This window comes from Labrus bergylta, chromosome 9, assembly GCF_963930695.1.
Source record: "Labrus bergylta chromosome 9, fLabBer1.1, whole genome shotgun sequence".
In the NCBI taxonomy this organism is placed as follows: Eukaryota; Metazoa; Chordata; class Actinopteri; order Labriformes; family Labridae; genus Labrus; species Labrus bergylta.
Window position 1 is genome coordinate 12,700,579 of NC_089203.1, and position 14,809 is coordinate 12,715,387.

At 37.8% G+C, this 14,809-nt stretch overlaps 2 protein-coding genes across 3 annotated transcripts; one reads left to right on the top strand and one right to left on the bottom strand.

The window, feature by feature from the left end:
- Positions 1-135: 135 nt before the first annotated feature.
- sowahab (sosondowah ankyrin repeat domain family member Ab) lies at positions 136-4,897 on the bottom strand. The gene has a single exon (XM_065958970.1). It carries the CDS (start codon positions 4,763-4,765, stop codon positions 3,446-3,448), a length of 1,320 nt encoding a protein of 439 aa, XP_065815042.1. The 5' UTR covers positions 4,766-4,897; the 3' UTR covers positions 136-3,445.
- Positions 4,898-6,030: 1,133 nt separating this feature from the next.
- Positions 6,031-14,624, top strand: LOC109994521 (septin-8-A). Of its 2 annotated transcripts, XM_065958511.1 has the most exons (11): positions 6,031-6,167; positions 7,374-7,488; positions 7,617-7,812; positions 8,299-8,485; positions 8,571-8,732; positions 9,032-9,128; positions 9,345-9,513; positions 11,386-11,518; positions 11,612-11,799; positions 12,821-12,892; positions 13,861-14,624. In XM_065958511.1, exons 1-10 carry the CDS (start codon positions 6,138-6,140, stop codon positions 12,822-12,824), a joined length of 1,281 nt encoding a protein of 426 aa, XP_065814583.1. In that variant the 5' UTR covers positions 6,031-6,137; the 3' UTR covers positions 12,825-12,892; positions 13,861-14,624. The 2 variants fall into 2 exon arrangements, with proteins under 2 accessions (XP_065814583.1, XP_020503547.1); XM_020647891.2 differs by lacking the exon at positions 12,821-12,892.
- Positions 14,625-14,809: the final 185 nt, after the last annotated feature.

Genomic DNA, 14,809 nt, shown 5'->3' on the forward strand with positions numbered 1-14,809 from the left:
AGGACCTTTAATACACAGGCAGAAAACATTGTCAATCAGCTTTTAAATAAATTAAAGAAGACTAAAACTAAAATTCATTGGATCATCACTTTTGTGGATTTTTCTGTTGGTAATGAAAGATCTGAAGTCAAAGTCTTTTGTCTTTGTGTATTTTATTGCATATAGTAAAGAGTTCTTTTGCAAAAGAGGTAATCAGCTACAAAAGTAACATCAGTCAGAAGTGCATCAAAGATTCCCGGGGCAGTCCCGGTTGCAGAGCATATTTATACTTTCACCGGGTGTAGGTATATTACATATACATGAGTGTGTAGGTATATTACATATACATGAGTGTGTAGGTATATTACATATACATGAGTGTGTAGGTATATTACATATACATGAGTAATACATCGTCATTGGTTTCAGCTTGTCCTAGTGACTACGCCTTCTGCTAGTTTGCTTGGTGATTTATCTAACACCAACAGAAACTCCTTTGTCCGGAGGGCACTGATTTAGGATCATGCTGTACTCAGATCCTGAGGAGTGTTCCTGTTGGAGACACAGACCAAGGCCATACAAAGAAACAGTTTCTAATTGCTAAATGACGCACAAACATCCTAATCTTTTAAGTTCAAACGAAGACGACAGACCGATAGTATTTTTCCACTACATCACTTTTCAACCTTCAAAAATGTATCTAACCCAGTGATACTATTAAAACTGAGGTGGTCAAGAAAGAGTTGGATAACATCACCTGAAGAAAAGCTGATTACTCTTCCATACACACAGAATGAGCTTAACACATCAGTCTCAGTGTTTTCAAGGGTTTAAAACTGTTAATAATGCAATTAATACATTGATCTGCATCACATTATACTGTCTAAAAGTAGATATTTTAGAATAAGAATAATTAACCATTTTCTTCATTGTCTAATAGGAAATTCTACAAGAGCTGGACTAAACTTCTGTACAGTTGGACTCTTTGAAGACTGATAACTCAGTCATAATTATTTCAAGAAGACATACAAAAGCGTTTTTGAAGCAGATTTCCCTTCATGATCCCCAGATGTCCTTCAGTATAAAAAATATGTTGAGGTGAGATTTGACACATACTGTAGCTTACATAGTGTCGGTGAGTGCAGCCGTCCTTTGTCATGATCGTTATGCAAGCTGCTTCTTTTCCAGCTAACAAGACAATGGACATTGTTCTGGCACTGTTTTGCTCATTGTCTCAAACTCTTAAAGATAGTTTTGGTCTGGGTCAGCTTAGGATACAAAGAGTGTTTCTGTACTTCACATAAAGTGCAGATTTATGTTATTCACATGTCTGTAGAAAGATGACTTATTCATTCACAACGACCATTCAGTAGGTTCAAATCCACGTAATGTTTGTTTCTTTAACATTTTAATTGACACCACACAGTAAAATGTAACGTTTGACCTAGTTTTAAAGGCGTAAGAAATTATGTAAAACCAGTGTTTCTGATCAATATCAAAAGATTTATACTAGGGGTTCTTAGGGTCAGTGCCTAACATGCCCTTCTGATTTATATTTTACCATCAGTCCAAAGAGTTTGGACTGCCTAGTCAAACAAAGGAGGGCCTCATCATCTATTACAGCTCAAGTATACAAAGAGATTAATAAGGGAGACATTCCAACGCTCAGTCGAGGGGCCTGCTTTGAATAACTGGCCCCATAAAGGCCCCCTCTGATTTAATCAATGCTGAAGACTTTTCAAACTGTGAAACCTATTTCTTTCCAAAATTGCATCTAACATTCTATCTTTAACATATTTCATTTTTCTGATACCAATACTTTGTTGGACACTGAATCATTAAGCACATTCTGCATCAGTAACAAAAAAAACCTTGTTTTACACCGTATTTCCTCAAACTTTGAGGTCAAGAATTAAAGGTTAATTTATAACAAAAAAAAGAATTTATTGGGTAAAGATAATATCTCTATCTTAAACCTTGTTTTATTACTAAGAAAATACATGTTTTTTGGTAATATCCATTGTTAATAGTGTTAAACTTAAGGTTAAAAAAGAATAATAAATACCACTTATAAACATCACATGCAATAGTGTTCACTTTACGAGATATTTGGTGAATTAGCCAAATGTGGGACACTGCCTAATGTGGGACACCTAAACACAAGGTGGGTGTAGGTCTTCCTACAACAAATGAAAGTCAATAAAACTAAGGGTTAACACAAGTTGTGATGTCATGTGATCAAAATAACATGACTTCTCAAATGTCCAATCAAAGATTAGAATGATACCATCTTCAAAAAGGAAGTACACAGCGTGAAGACCACCCAAAGGTCAGGGACATACTGTTTAGACAAATTTAATGTTAAGGATATACATTTCTTATAAATAAAACAATCCTACTTTTTTTTTTATCTGGATGTTTTTTATGATATGCTTGTTCATCAAAAAATATTACGGTATATTATGTTGTAAATAAACTCTATATTTGTTATTTTAAATTAAAATTTCCTTTGTGACTTGCCTAATGTGGGACAGTTTTTTGCATTCAAATATGCCTGTTATGATTGTATGAGTTTCCTGTTTTGTGGAGCTATTCCTTGATTTATTGGTCGTTTTTTCCATGCTGAATGACATATTGTTAAGAAACCTTAGTACATCTCTGGTAAAGATACAATTAAATTGGTTATGTTGCATATTTCTATGTGGAAAAACACAGTTTTGAAGAGTTGACAATCTAGTCAACAAAATAGTATTGGTGTTAGTTGGCTAAGCATTTCTTTTATTCAGGACAGACGTATGGAATAGAAAATATTTTAACATTTTAACATACTAACATTGCAATTCTTTAAATAAATTAATGTATAAAATGTTCATTACATTCTGCTTGCTCTGCATGTCAGATATGATGATATAATAGCCTATTGTCTTTCTACTAAATGCATCAAAACTATTATTGTCCTTTTTTAGAGTTTTGTAACACCAATAACATTGTAAGTGGTAAAATTACAGAACATTGGATTGCACATTTTAGACTTGAGTGTGACAGAATTGAGAGGTTTTCATACTTGAATTAAGGTGATTTAGGCCTTTTAACATAGACTTTCCAGTGTCCCACATTTAGAACAGCACTGTCCCACATTAGGAAATGCAGATTGTCCGAGACAATTAGGCACTAAGACTACTGATATGTATACTATTTCTTTAATGAGTGTGATAACTGGATTTTCTCTTTGGGTTTGATTAGGGGACATCCTGGGGATTTCAGAGTTGTACTGGGTGTGGATTTAATATATAGCTTCATCCCAGAAGTCTAAAATGCAAAAATTGTCCCACAGGCTAATTCACCCTGCAATACTGAGAAACTACACATCTGTCATTTGTTATGGTCTATATATATAAACTCAAATATTGTAATCTCCTATATTATAGTTTTAATCTCAACACTTATTTTGTGGTCTGTGTCATCCTCACCAGTCCTGAGCATACTTAGGAATTGTCTTTTGTTTCTTCCCCATGTGAGGCTGGAATAGTTTACTAATAGTGTTAAAGCTCTTCGGCTGCCCTCTGTAGTCTTCATCCTCCGTCTTCTCCTTATACTTGCTCTGCTGCCGTCCTCCTAAAAGTGCTCTGACCTCAGCTGACACCCCTTTGCCCAGGTAGTGAAGGGCCTTCTTACCATCATTATCTCTTTCATTTACATTGGCTCCATAACTTTGCACAAGCAGAACCATCACTTCAGTGTGGCCGTGTATGGCTGCAATATGTAGAGGTGTGTACCCTCCGTGTGTTTTGCTGTTGATGTTCACATAAGTGCCCTTTTTCCTTGAGATATTCAAGAGCTTGTGTATCATCTCGCTGTTGCCGTCCTTTGCAGCCCAGTGGAGAGCTGTGAACCCTGAAATGAAGTCTTTCTTCTGTGCTAACCGTGTGTCCTGCAGCAGCAGACCATGGATCTGTCCCCACAGCCCTGTAGCACACTTCACCAACCACTCGTGTGCAAGTGGCTCTAGAGGCACACACTCAGAATACTTAACATCATCACCCTGCCTAGTGGTCTTGTCTTCGGACCTCACATGAGGAAAAACTTGGGGCTGCGTGTCCTCTGCCTGTCTGTTTTTCAAACACAGGGGGTCACTTTCAGCACCCTTCTCGCAAGCTCTAAATTTCAGATTTTGCACTGATGGTTTGAAAACTTTGCTCACCAACGTGTTAGACTGATGCACTTGGGGGTATAATCCATCCCGAGCCTCTGGGCCAGGGTCTCTCTGTGGGGATTTAACCGCTATGACAGCAAACACAGCTCCAGAATTCCTCGCTTTGCTCCCCTGATCTCCAGAGATATTCAGGACTTTTAAGGTGGTTGTTTCCGCACATGTATGCTTGGCGTCTCTATAATTGTTGCCATTTGAGTGTGCAGGAAAGCACATGTTATTGTTCTCAATGTCCGAATAAATTCTTCTGGCCGACTCTGCTCGATGTGTAGGGCTAATGTGCGTAAAGCTCGTATTCTGGCTTGTGAAACTATCATCCATCTGCGACGCATCGTGCGCTACCTCCTTTACAAAGTCCTGATACCTTTTCTTCACCACCACAAACTTCACCCCTTCGATCTGTTTCACCACAGCGACGCTGTTCACCAACTTCTTGAAAAGGTCTCTATTGTTCTGCTTTTCAGCGGGATCACTGCAGCTGATCTCACTCCTGAAATTGTTCACCAGCTCCGCGTTCTTCGCTTTGCCTCCCTGCTCCAGCAAAAAAGACAAAATCGATTCTTGGGTCAAAGCCATTTCGATAAAAATATATATATATATATATAACGATAGTCCTATGTCGGATAGAAACAAAAATAGAAGAAGAAAAAAAATAGAAAAATCCGAGTGGGGATTATCTCGTTGCTCTGCGTAGCCTACTCCCCCCTCTTTTGTCCTCCACCAACCTGCTGCTTCCGGCGCCTCTTCAAATAAAACACCCAGTTTTTATTATAACGACCATCCTCGTTAAAGGCTGACAGTGGGCAGAGCTCACTGAACGTTTTACATCCTGATTACTGGATCAATGCCCCAGCTACTGAATAAAATGATGAAGACTGACTGTAGGCCCTATTTCTTTTCATTTACAGGCTATACAGCATCTCTTATAGCTATTGTATGAGTCCTGTATGATTCTTATTAATTAGGCTACATTGATTGTATTATTTAGTCATCATTACATAGGCTAAATTATAAAGGGATTTCTCCTGAACAGTAGGCTAAGGCTTAATGTTGAATATGTTAACCTGTGTGTCACACTTTTCATTAACATAAAATATTGTAGGCCTACTTAAAGGCGGGGTTGGTAATTTTCTCCAGTTACACTTTTTAAGATTTTGGTTGCAGTTGTAAGCCTGTAAAACTTCCACCAATATCTGAGGTAGGCTACCAATGTGATGATGGAGTTAACTATCAGTTTGTCGCCATTGGTGAGCAGTAAAATAGTAAACAAAACAAAAAAATACATGTATAATGATAAAGTTTAATGAATTTAATTTACTGATGAGGTCCGCTTCAGGAGTAGGGAAGAGGATTCGGGCCACTGAAAAAAAAATAGTTCTGACTTTTTTTAAATTCTGACTTTGATTTCAGAGCCAGAATTCCGAGAAAAATGTCAGAATTCCAAGATTAAAATCAGTATTCTGAAATTAAAGTCAGTATTCTGAAATTAAAGTCAGTATTATGAGGTTAAAGTCAGTATTATGAGGTTAAAGTCAGTATTCTGAAATTAAAGTCAGTATTATGAGGTTAAAGTCAGTATTATGAGGTTAAAGTCAGTATTCTGAAATTAAAGTCAGTATTATGAGGTTAAAGTCAGAATTCCAAGATTAAAGTCAGTATTCTGAGATTAAAGTCAGAATCCTAAAAAATAGTCAGAACCAAAAAGTGTTTTTTCAGTGGCTTAATCCTTTTCCGTAATAACTTCATATTTGGATTATATAGAATATATTCTCTGAAATGCAGAAGGAGAGGTTAATACTGAGCTCTTGTTATGTCGCCCTCCAGCCACGAGGGGGTGTTGCCTCCAAGTGGCCTTATTGGAAAGCAGCGCGACTCTGTTAGATGCTATGGTTAGATGTGAGGAGCTGGCTGCTGAACATAGTATTCCTGAACACAGACACTTGTGACGATGGCGGCCAATGAGGTTGATGTTTTCGCAGTAAGTATGGTGATGTGTTGTCTGCGGACCTGCGATAATGACTTGTTATTGTAAGAGTAGACATAGAAATTAGACTCGCTAAATACTCGCTTTCAGGTGTGTTAGAGAAAGAAGATGGTGATGAGCTGTGGCTCGGGAATGCAGCAGGATAGTGGTTAAGCTGCGGTCTATTCGGTAATGAAATGAGATATCGTTCCCGGCCAGGCACGCAAGAAAAAGCGCACTTCGTCATCCGACTGTGCTGCATGAAACAGCACGGTGTGCACCTGACTGTTTACAATGTCTACACCTTTGACAGGTGCACACGGGAGAGAAAGCACCGTGCGTTTGCATGAATCACTGGACAGCAGGCTGCAGTAGACCCAAGTTAAGAGGATGAAAATAAGTAGCAGCCTCTTCATGTGGGATCTAGCTCTAGATTGCTCAGCGAAAATGTTAATGGATCAGCCAAACGTGTAATTCGTGTCAATCTCTTGTACCATAGCTTTCATTTTGTGTCTGCTATAGGTAGGCATGTGCTGTTTACAGGTTGCATTGCAAACGACGGAAGACCCTGTTAAGTTGAGGATGAATGTGTGTGTGTGTGTGTGTATAAAGAGGAGTTATGGGTACCAGGGCAGCTAGCAGCTTGGATTTCCTCCATCCTGTGAAATAACATCTAAAGAAAGAGCTCTTTGTGTGTGTGTGTGTGTGTGTGTGTGTGTGTGTGTGTGTGTGTGTGTGTGTGTGTGTGTGTGTGTGTGTGTGTGTGTGTGTGTGTGTGTGTGTGTGTGTGTGTGTGTGTGTGTGTGTGTGTGTGTGTGTGTGTGTGTGTGTGTGTGTGTGTGTGTGTGTGTGTGTGTGTGTGTGTGTGTGTGTGTGTGTGTGTGTGTGTGAGAAAGAGAGGGACAGAAACGGATGATTGTTTTGTTGAACACATCCTGGTCCTCATGTTGAGCCACTTGCACGATGCCAGAATCTCAGCATCTCCCTGCTATAGAAGTAATGAACCATTTCCCAGCAATCACAGTCAGGGGAAAGTTTGAAATGTAATGTACAGCAGCCTGTGTGTGTTTGCAGGGTTATATTAATCAGAAAAGTGGAAAGTGTTGATAAAGTGTTCGATTGAGAAATGTGAGGAGTTAATCAAATAACATGTTAGCTTGAATAAAGTCTCACTCTCCAAACATGAGTTGAATGATCCTGACTGTTTTCCAAATACCTCAGAATGAAGAAAAGCGAAACCTGGAGCTCAGAGGCCACGTGGGCTTTGACAGTCTCCCTGATCAGCTGGTCAGCAAGTCAGTTGCTCAGGGATTCTGCTTCAACATCCTCTGCGTAGGTACGTATGAAGGGAGGAAAAGTTTGTAATCCAAATTTCGAGCCATCAAAGTAACATGCTCTATCATGGAATTAGTCTTTCCCTATATCTGTTCACCACAAGTTATTTCCTCTCTCTATCTTTTTAAGGTGAAACTGGAATTGGCAAGTCCACATTAATGAACACACTTTTCAATACAATATTTGAAAATGAGGAAATCAGCCACTATGAGAAAGAGGTGCAGCTACGCCCACAAACGTACAATCTGCAGGAGAGCAATGTGAACCTGAAGCTGACCGTTGTTCACACTGTAGGGTTTGGAGACCAGCTCAACAAAGAGGAAAGGTAGAGATTCTTGTGTAACCCCTTGAGTGCTATAAAGACTGAAAAAAGGACGAGATGTCAGAAAAATAAAATCTGTTATCAAAATAAATAGTAAGTGAAGCAGAAGTCTTCATCACTGTTTTTATACAAACTACTAAAACAAAAGTACAAGTTAGTAATAGAATTGTCTCTTGGTCAGAACAGCACCAGCTACTAATCTTGTCCCCCTCTTTGCTCTGGAAGTTCAGCCAATTAACACACTGTTTCTGGCGTGGGCTTTGGGAGGGGAGAAGGGAATGTGGGATTGACTGGTAGAACTAATTCAATGTCAATAGACATCTGAGAGCTCCAACAGCAGGGAGTACAACATTTGAATGTTTTGAGTTTCAGAGTTTGTAACTGGGATACTAACGTGTCTCTCAAACATGAATGACAGTAATGAGACATTAAATGTTCATACATGTAATAACGCTCATCTCATATTTTAACTCCTGTTTTTCTGCACAGCTTTAAACCCATTCTTGAGTATATTGATGCCCAGTTTGAAAAGTATCTTGAAGAGGAGCTGAAAATTAAACGCTCCCTGTTTAACTGCCATGACACAAGAATCCACATCTGCCTGTATTTCATCTCACCCAATGGACATTCCCTGAAGTCCCTGGACCTCGTTACAATGAAGAAATTGGACAGCAAGGTGACCAAAGAATGCGGCAATGTGAATTTCAGCTTTTATTGTTTCTTGATCCTCAGTCCTTCACTCATATTATTTTTGAATGCAGGTGAACATCATCCCTGTTATTGCAAAGGCAGACACGGTATCCAAGAGTGAACTGGACAAATTAAAGATCAAGATAATGAGCGAGCTGGTCAGTAATGGAGTACAAATATATCAGTTCCCCACAGAGGATGAAGCTGTCGCAGAGATCAACTCCTCCATGAATGTGAGTCAGAAACACAGATGTCTTTTGAAATATTAGGGTTTTCCCCACTACTAATTAAGGTGATCAATTTATGTGAGGTAGTATAGTAGTAATATTCTTCAAATGTAAAATGGTGCGATTATAATGCTACAGATAAGGTTGGACATGTAGCTGAAATAATAAATAGCACATTTTAACTGAAATGCAGGTTGTTTTCATCGGAATAAAATCCTTAATAATAAAATACTAGTTTTATTCATAAATGTCATTTTATAGTCATTACAACATCAGCAGTGCTTTATGTTCCCTTTATGTTACAGACACATCTACCCTTTGCTGTGGTCGGAAGTGTAGAAGATGTCAAAGTTGGCAACAAAATGGTGAAAGCGAGGCTGTACCCCTGGGGTTCAGTACAGGGTGAGTGCACTGATTTGGTTCGACAAGCATCATAAAAAGTAGGGCTGTTTAGTCACATGCCTTCTGCTGATCTATTAATAGTTTTTTTATTTCAGACATACACATAATATCCCGACTTTCTGTGTTTATGAGCCCTTGTATAACAGCTGTTATTTACTATTCCCACGAAGCGCAAAAGGTTAAATAACCATGATTGTTTTTTTGTTTTTTTTTCAGTCGAAAATGAAAGTCATTGCGATTTTGTAAAGCTGAGGGAGATGCTGCTGCGTGTGAACATGGAGGATCTCCGAGAGCAGACACATGCTCGACATTATGAGCTCTACCGCCGCTGCAAGCTGGAAGAGATGGGCTTCAAGGACACAGACCCGGACAGCACGTCGTTCAGGTGAGATTAGGGTTAGCCATGATGTAATGCACCTAGGCAACTTGAACCAGTGGAACTGCCCAAAAAAGCCTCAGCTCTCTTATTATTCAAAGCCATGCTGACAAGTGACTTAACCGCTTTTTTTTATATGATTTGGTAAGATGCTAATAAATAATTCTAAACTGTAGACAGCTCAGATGGGATTCATATCTCCAGGCAAGATGAGTTGACTTTGAGCATCTGTTATACAAAACCTACCAAATGCTCCGTCAGACTCGCTGTGCTTTGTTGACTTTAAGATCTGAGTTTCTTCCAATTTTTCAAATGTCAACAAAGACACACTCACACTTTTGAACAAATATACACAGGAAAAATATAATGTTATTATATAAGCATGAGGAATAAAATCAGTGTTTTGTGGGGATGGAAGGGAAACGCGAATGATACAATGAGAGTTTTAAAAAAAAAGATAAATTCTCATTTTATTGTTTTCTAGTTTGAGAAGTAAAAATAAAACTTTCTCCTTTTCTACCAAAAGATTAGACACTAAAGGGTAATGCTTTGTGAGTCTATTTTTAGACTGCAGTTGAATTATTTAACCTACAGTATAATTAATTGATGTCTTTTGGTATATTTTAGACTCATCTGAACCTTTTTAGTGCTTTCAGAAATTCCTGTAGAGATAAACCATCTCCTCTAAATCATTTTGCATCAAGAAAACTTAAATAAAGTCTGGTTTAGACTTTTTAATAATGTTAAAATTGTTATGCTGCCCATTTCAAAGCAATCAACTGTGATGGAGAAAGAAGTCACTGTAGCATCTAAATACTTTAGAATAAACCCATCACAATGTGAAGGAGATAATGTGTGTGATCATTTAGAGCTAAAATCTAGTTGTTGTTGAAGAAATGTATAGATTTCAGAAATAATGTTGTTTGTATGTTTTAGAGTGAGTGGAGAATATTTCTCTGTAAACCTAATGATATAAGGATATTTGATATTGATATGTCATTTAAATATTCCCAGTTGATTGATTTTTTCAAAGAGCATTTTTATTAAATGTCAGGTGAATAGCAACTATAAAACCTGTTTAGCTCTTTGATTTAGACGTGTTAGAAAATGAAAGCTAGATTTGCAGCTACAGTCATGACAGACAAATTGTTGTAGATGGAATTATTTTGTGAATATGAAGTTCTAGATAAATAGTAGGGCTGAAGCATATAGGAAAAAAGTGACATTGCAATATCTATATTGCGATATGATTACAGGAAGTTATTCTAAATAAATGCACTGAGTTTCTTTTAGGCTTAAATGTGGCATTTTAACATTTGAATCTTAATATCACAATTTATACATGAAAGTCAATTTTTTCTTAGTCCCACACTAAAGGACAAAAGGAAACGTGATGTGCAACGCTCATACTAAATAATCCGTATTAGCTTTAGCTGTAGCTGTTTGCAATGTTTCTCTTGAATCCAAAGTAAATCAAGCCTTTTTTTACCATTTCATTTTCAGTAAATGCTCTGAGGGTAGTGCATACCTAGCTTGAGTTTGTACTGACTGCATGGAAATGGTGTGAGAGCATTTACAATGTACACATGCTGAATGAGAAAGCATTGTTTTTTTTTTTGCATGGACACATTTTCTTATTGATTGTGATAAAAACAGACCTTTGTAATGTGTTTGTTGTGAAAGTTAATATTTTTGTGCAGCTCTAGTTAATTTTAAGTTAAGTTAAGTTTTTTTTAGTTAATTCATTGATCCCCACCAAAGTGACATTTATGTTACAACTTTGCTAAGTATGAACCCAACAGCTGGAGCAACCAGCTCCAGAGTACTAATCTATTTCACTCAGCACATTACATTGATCTGACCTTCTATGATGATCTTCAGTCTTCAGGAGACATACGAAGCCAAGAGGAAGGAGTTCCTTGTAGATCTGCAGCGCAAAGAGGAAGAAATGAGACAGATGTTTGTCAACAAAGTGAAGGAGACAGAAGCAGAGCTGAAAGAAAAAGAGAAAGAGGTTAGGATTGGCATCATAATACATTTCATGAACAAAATACCTGATTTGGTTTGCCTCACACTGTGCCCTGATCTCCACCATCATCACCTTTAGCTACACGAGAGGTTTGAGCAGCTAAAGCGAATGCACCAGGAAGAAAAGAAAAATCTGGAGGAGAAAAGACGAGAACTGGAGGAGGAGATGAATGCCTTCAATAGAAGAAAGGTTGCAGCAGAGACACTGATGGGACAGGCCCTCCAAGGCTGCTCACAACCATTCAAGAAGGACAAGGACAAGAAGAAGTAAGTTTACTTTTCTGCATGTGTGAATAATATTTCACTTCAAGTGGTCTCGTACGTTCACCATGGTTTTCAGGGTAAGCATCAGTGTTACTCAACACTTAGGTTTGTCGATCTGCCCAAGTATAAATCGTTTGAGATCACATACATTATATTCACAAGCCAAGGTTATATTCTCTGACACAGTTTTTATAAGGAGTTGGACAGAGGAGGAGGCGTACAATGTGATTAATGAGATAGTGTTATTTTCCCAGAAGCCATGTTGGCTCAGAAACCGATACAGGGACAGACTGACAAAGGCTGCCCAGACATAGAAGGAAGGGTCACAGCCTGCATGAGAAAGCCTGATGGTTATTTCTCTGCAGGATAACCTGCCAGACTGTATCTCAGGCAGGGGCACTTCTGTTTACATTCGACTGCTCTCTCGATGCTCACACCATGTGAGACGCAGATGATACTCTGACATCCCACATAGAAAAATATGAATATCTGCAGGTGGAAACATCATAGGTCAGGATTCATTATCAATGCTCAAAAATACATACACTGTTAGACGCCCATCATATGCTTTGAAAATGCACAATTGCAAAAGTCTGGAAAGCATTCTGGAAATCAAATACTCTTGACAAAAAATTTGAATCTGATATACGTGGCCATTTCATGGCTGTAATAATTCCATCCAATCAATTCCCTCAGACCAAATAAAGGTTTGATGGCTCGTCTGCCTGCCTAACAGTCTAGCACGCTACCCCCAAGTATGGCAAAGAAAGGAAGTAAGATACACTTGTGTTGTTATCACTAATTCTGTGTATGATTAGAGGATGTGTTTTTGGGACGGGGCTTTAGCATATATTTCTTGACCAACATCCCAATACTGATGCATCAGAATTTCATTCATTTATCATTTGAATTTCACTGTATCTCAAAACATCCTATCCTTCCGTCTGCCACCCTCCCATTTTATTTTACTTTCTATGAGTTTTCCATATTTTGTTGTTGTCTGTTTTGTCTTCTCCCTTTTCAGTTGATTTATCGGATATCCAGGAAAACCAGGAATGTCATCAGAATGGGAAAAGGAACATTACTTCCTGGCACTGTAGGTGTGGACTTAGTGTCACAGTGACCTAACGTTTGTGAGCCTAAATAATGTGATGGCTATAAGCCAGTGTTTTCATGATGGATTAAAAAGGTAGCTTTGCTTAGTGTTTTTAATTGGTCCCTAATGCTGACTGTTCTAAACACACAATCCACAAACTGTTCTTAACGTGTAGCTTTTTTTGTTATCTGTTCTTGTTATGGAGGTGTGTTGGTCTCCTGGTTTAAATGTAAACTTCTAGTGAGAAACATTAAGCACTACAACAGGAGACTCTCAGTGAATGACTAATGAACGGATGATTTCGAGTTTTATAATTGGCTAAACATGCAGTAATTGTTCGTGTGTGATTGTGGATTATTGCACAAATTAAATGGTGTCCTACAGGTTTTGTTTTTTTGACAGAATGACAAATCTATTAATGTTTTTTTTTATTGTTGATTGTTAATGAAAGGATATCAAATGTTAATAACATCATTCCATGCAAGGGTATGGAGACAATTTTGGGATTTAGTCAACAAAATTCTGGATGGGAGTAAAATATTTGCCTCTATTTATGTTTAAATAAATGCTAAAAATGGAAAACTGAACTTGGCACCAGTTCATCTGTTGGTCAGCTTAACCCCCACCCCCATCACCACCACCACCACTTCTCTGAGCATCACATCAGTCATTTGTTTGATTTACAACATTTCATATCGCATCCTTCATGACTTACTAAAAAACATGGTTCCCTGATTTTAAACGACTGTGTCAACTCTGTTCCTATAAAATGCATAAATCATGTAATTCAAGCTTTTTTTTTTTAGCTTCAGTCAGAAGCCACAAAGAGGACATATAACAAAATGCTTACTAAACTGAATAATCATTCTTTAATTTTAAGTATTTTTTATCTTGCTAAGATTGTCAAGACACTGATCAATAAGTTGCTTGTGCTGATAAATAACATGATATTTCTTTCCTTTTCATAGCTTCTTTAGTCTACCATCCGCGTGCTCCTTAACTTCAGGAAGGAATTTGAATTAGAAGACTTTCCACCACATTAAAGGATCACAGACTAACTATCAAGCTTATTATTTTTACAATGTGAAATAACAATTTTTGTAAGCTTGCACTTACCATCCCTGCGAGTGAGTCAGCCTGCAGTCTTCCATGTCTACTAAACTCTCCTGTAAGCTTTCCAGCTGTGCTCTGTAGCATGGTCTCCGCATGGCTCCTAACTTCATTCCTACATGTATTTAAAATGTCTTTGCCAAAATTGCAGTTTTGTTCTAGATGTGATTCCTTCTTTCATCTGCCATGTTGTGCTTGTAGCTTCTGGTTGATGACAAGTTACACTGTGAGATGTATCTTCTAAAGTTACATGATATTGCTCGTTAATGTTGTACAAATGTAACAATATATTATTTAACAGCACTTTAATTCAACCATAGTTCAATTATTATCTTTGATCAGTGTGAAAGGTTCCCTATCACATTAACATATCAGCCCTCATGTTGTTTATAATAGATATATTAAGAAGTGTTTCAAAGTTTTTAACAGTGAAAACTACATATATATATATATATATATATATATATACACCGTATATATACTGTTGCTACATGAGAAGCCTGGGTGTATAGACATTCAGGGTTATATCTCTTAATGTCAGTAGATCTATATTACAGGTCTGTGTGGGCCTGCTTGGAGATTTGTAAATTCTCGTGTAATAAAGACTTGCTTTATTGAAAAAGTTATTTGTTAAGTCTATAATTGAACGTTTACTCAGAAAAGAATCGGAGAGAGTACAGGTTAAAAGCTGCAATGTCAGCAGGTTCGGGTCCTTCCAGACTGTTCCAGAAAACTGCCTGTAGGCGTCCATTAAAAAGGAGAATAGACAATATAGTCCAGCATTGTCTGCCCTATGGAACAAAAAGG

Excerpts from the sequence above, each read along its gene's own strand:
- sowahab (XM_065958970.1), bottom strand. The coding sequence starts at position 4,765 with ATGGCTTTGACCCAAGAATCGATTTTGTCTTTTTTGCTGGAGCAGGGA.
- LOC109994521 (XM_020647891.2), top strand. The coding sequence starts at position 6,138 with ATGGCGGCCAATGAGGTTGATGTTTTCGCA. Across the intron at positions 7,813-8,298 it reads CAGCTCAACAAAGAGGAAAG|CTTTAAACCCATTCTTGAGT; the intron begins GTAGAGATTCTT and ends TTTTCTGCACAG. Across the intron at positions 8,486-8,570 it reads TGAAGAAATTGGACAGCAAG|GTGAACATCATCCCTGTTAT; the intron begins GTGACCAAAGAA and ends TTTTGAATGCAG.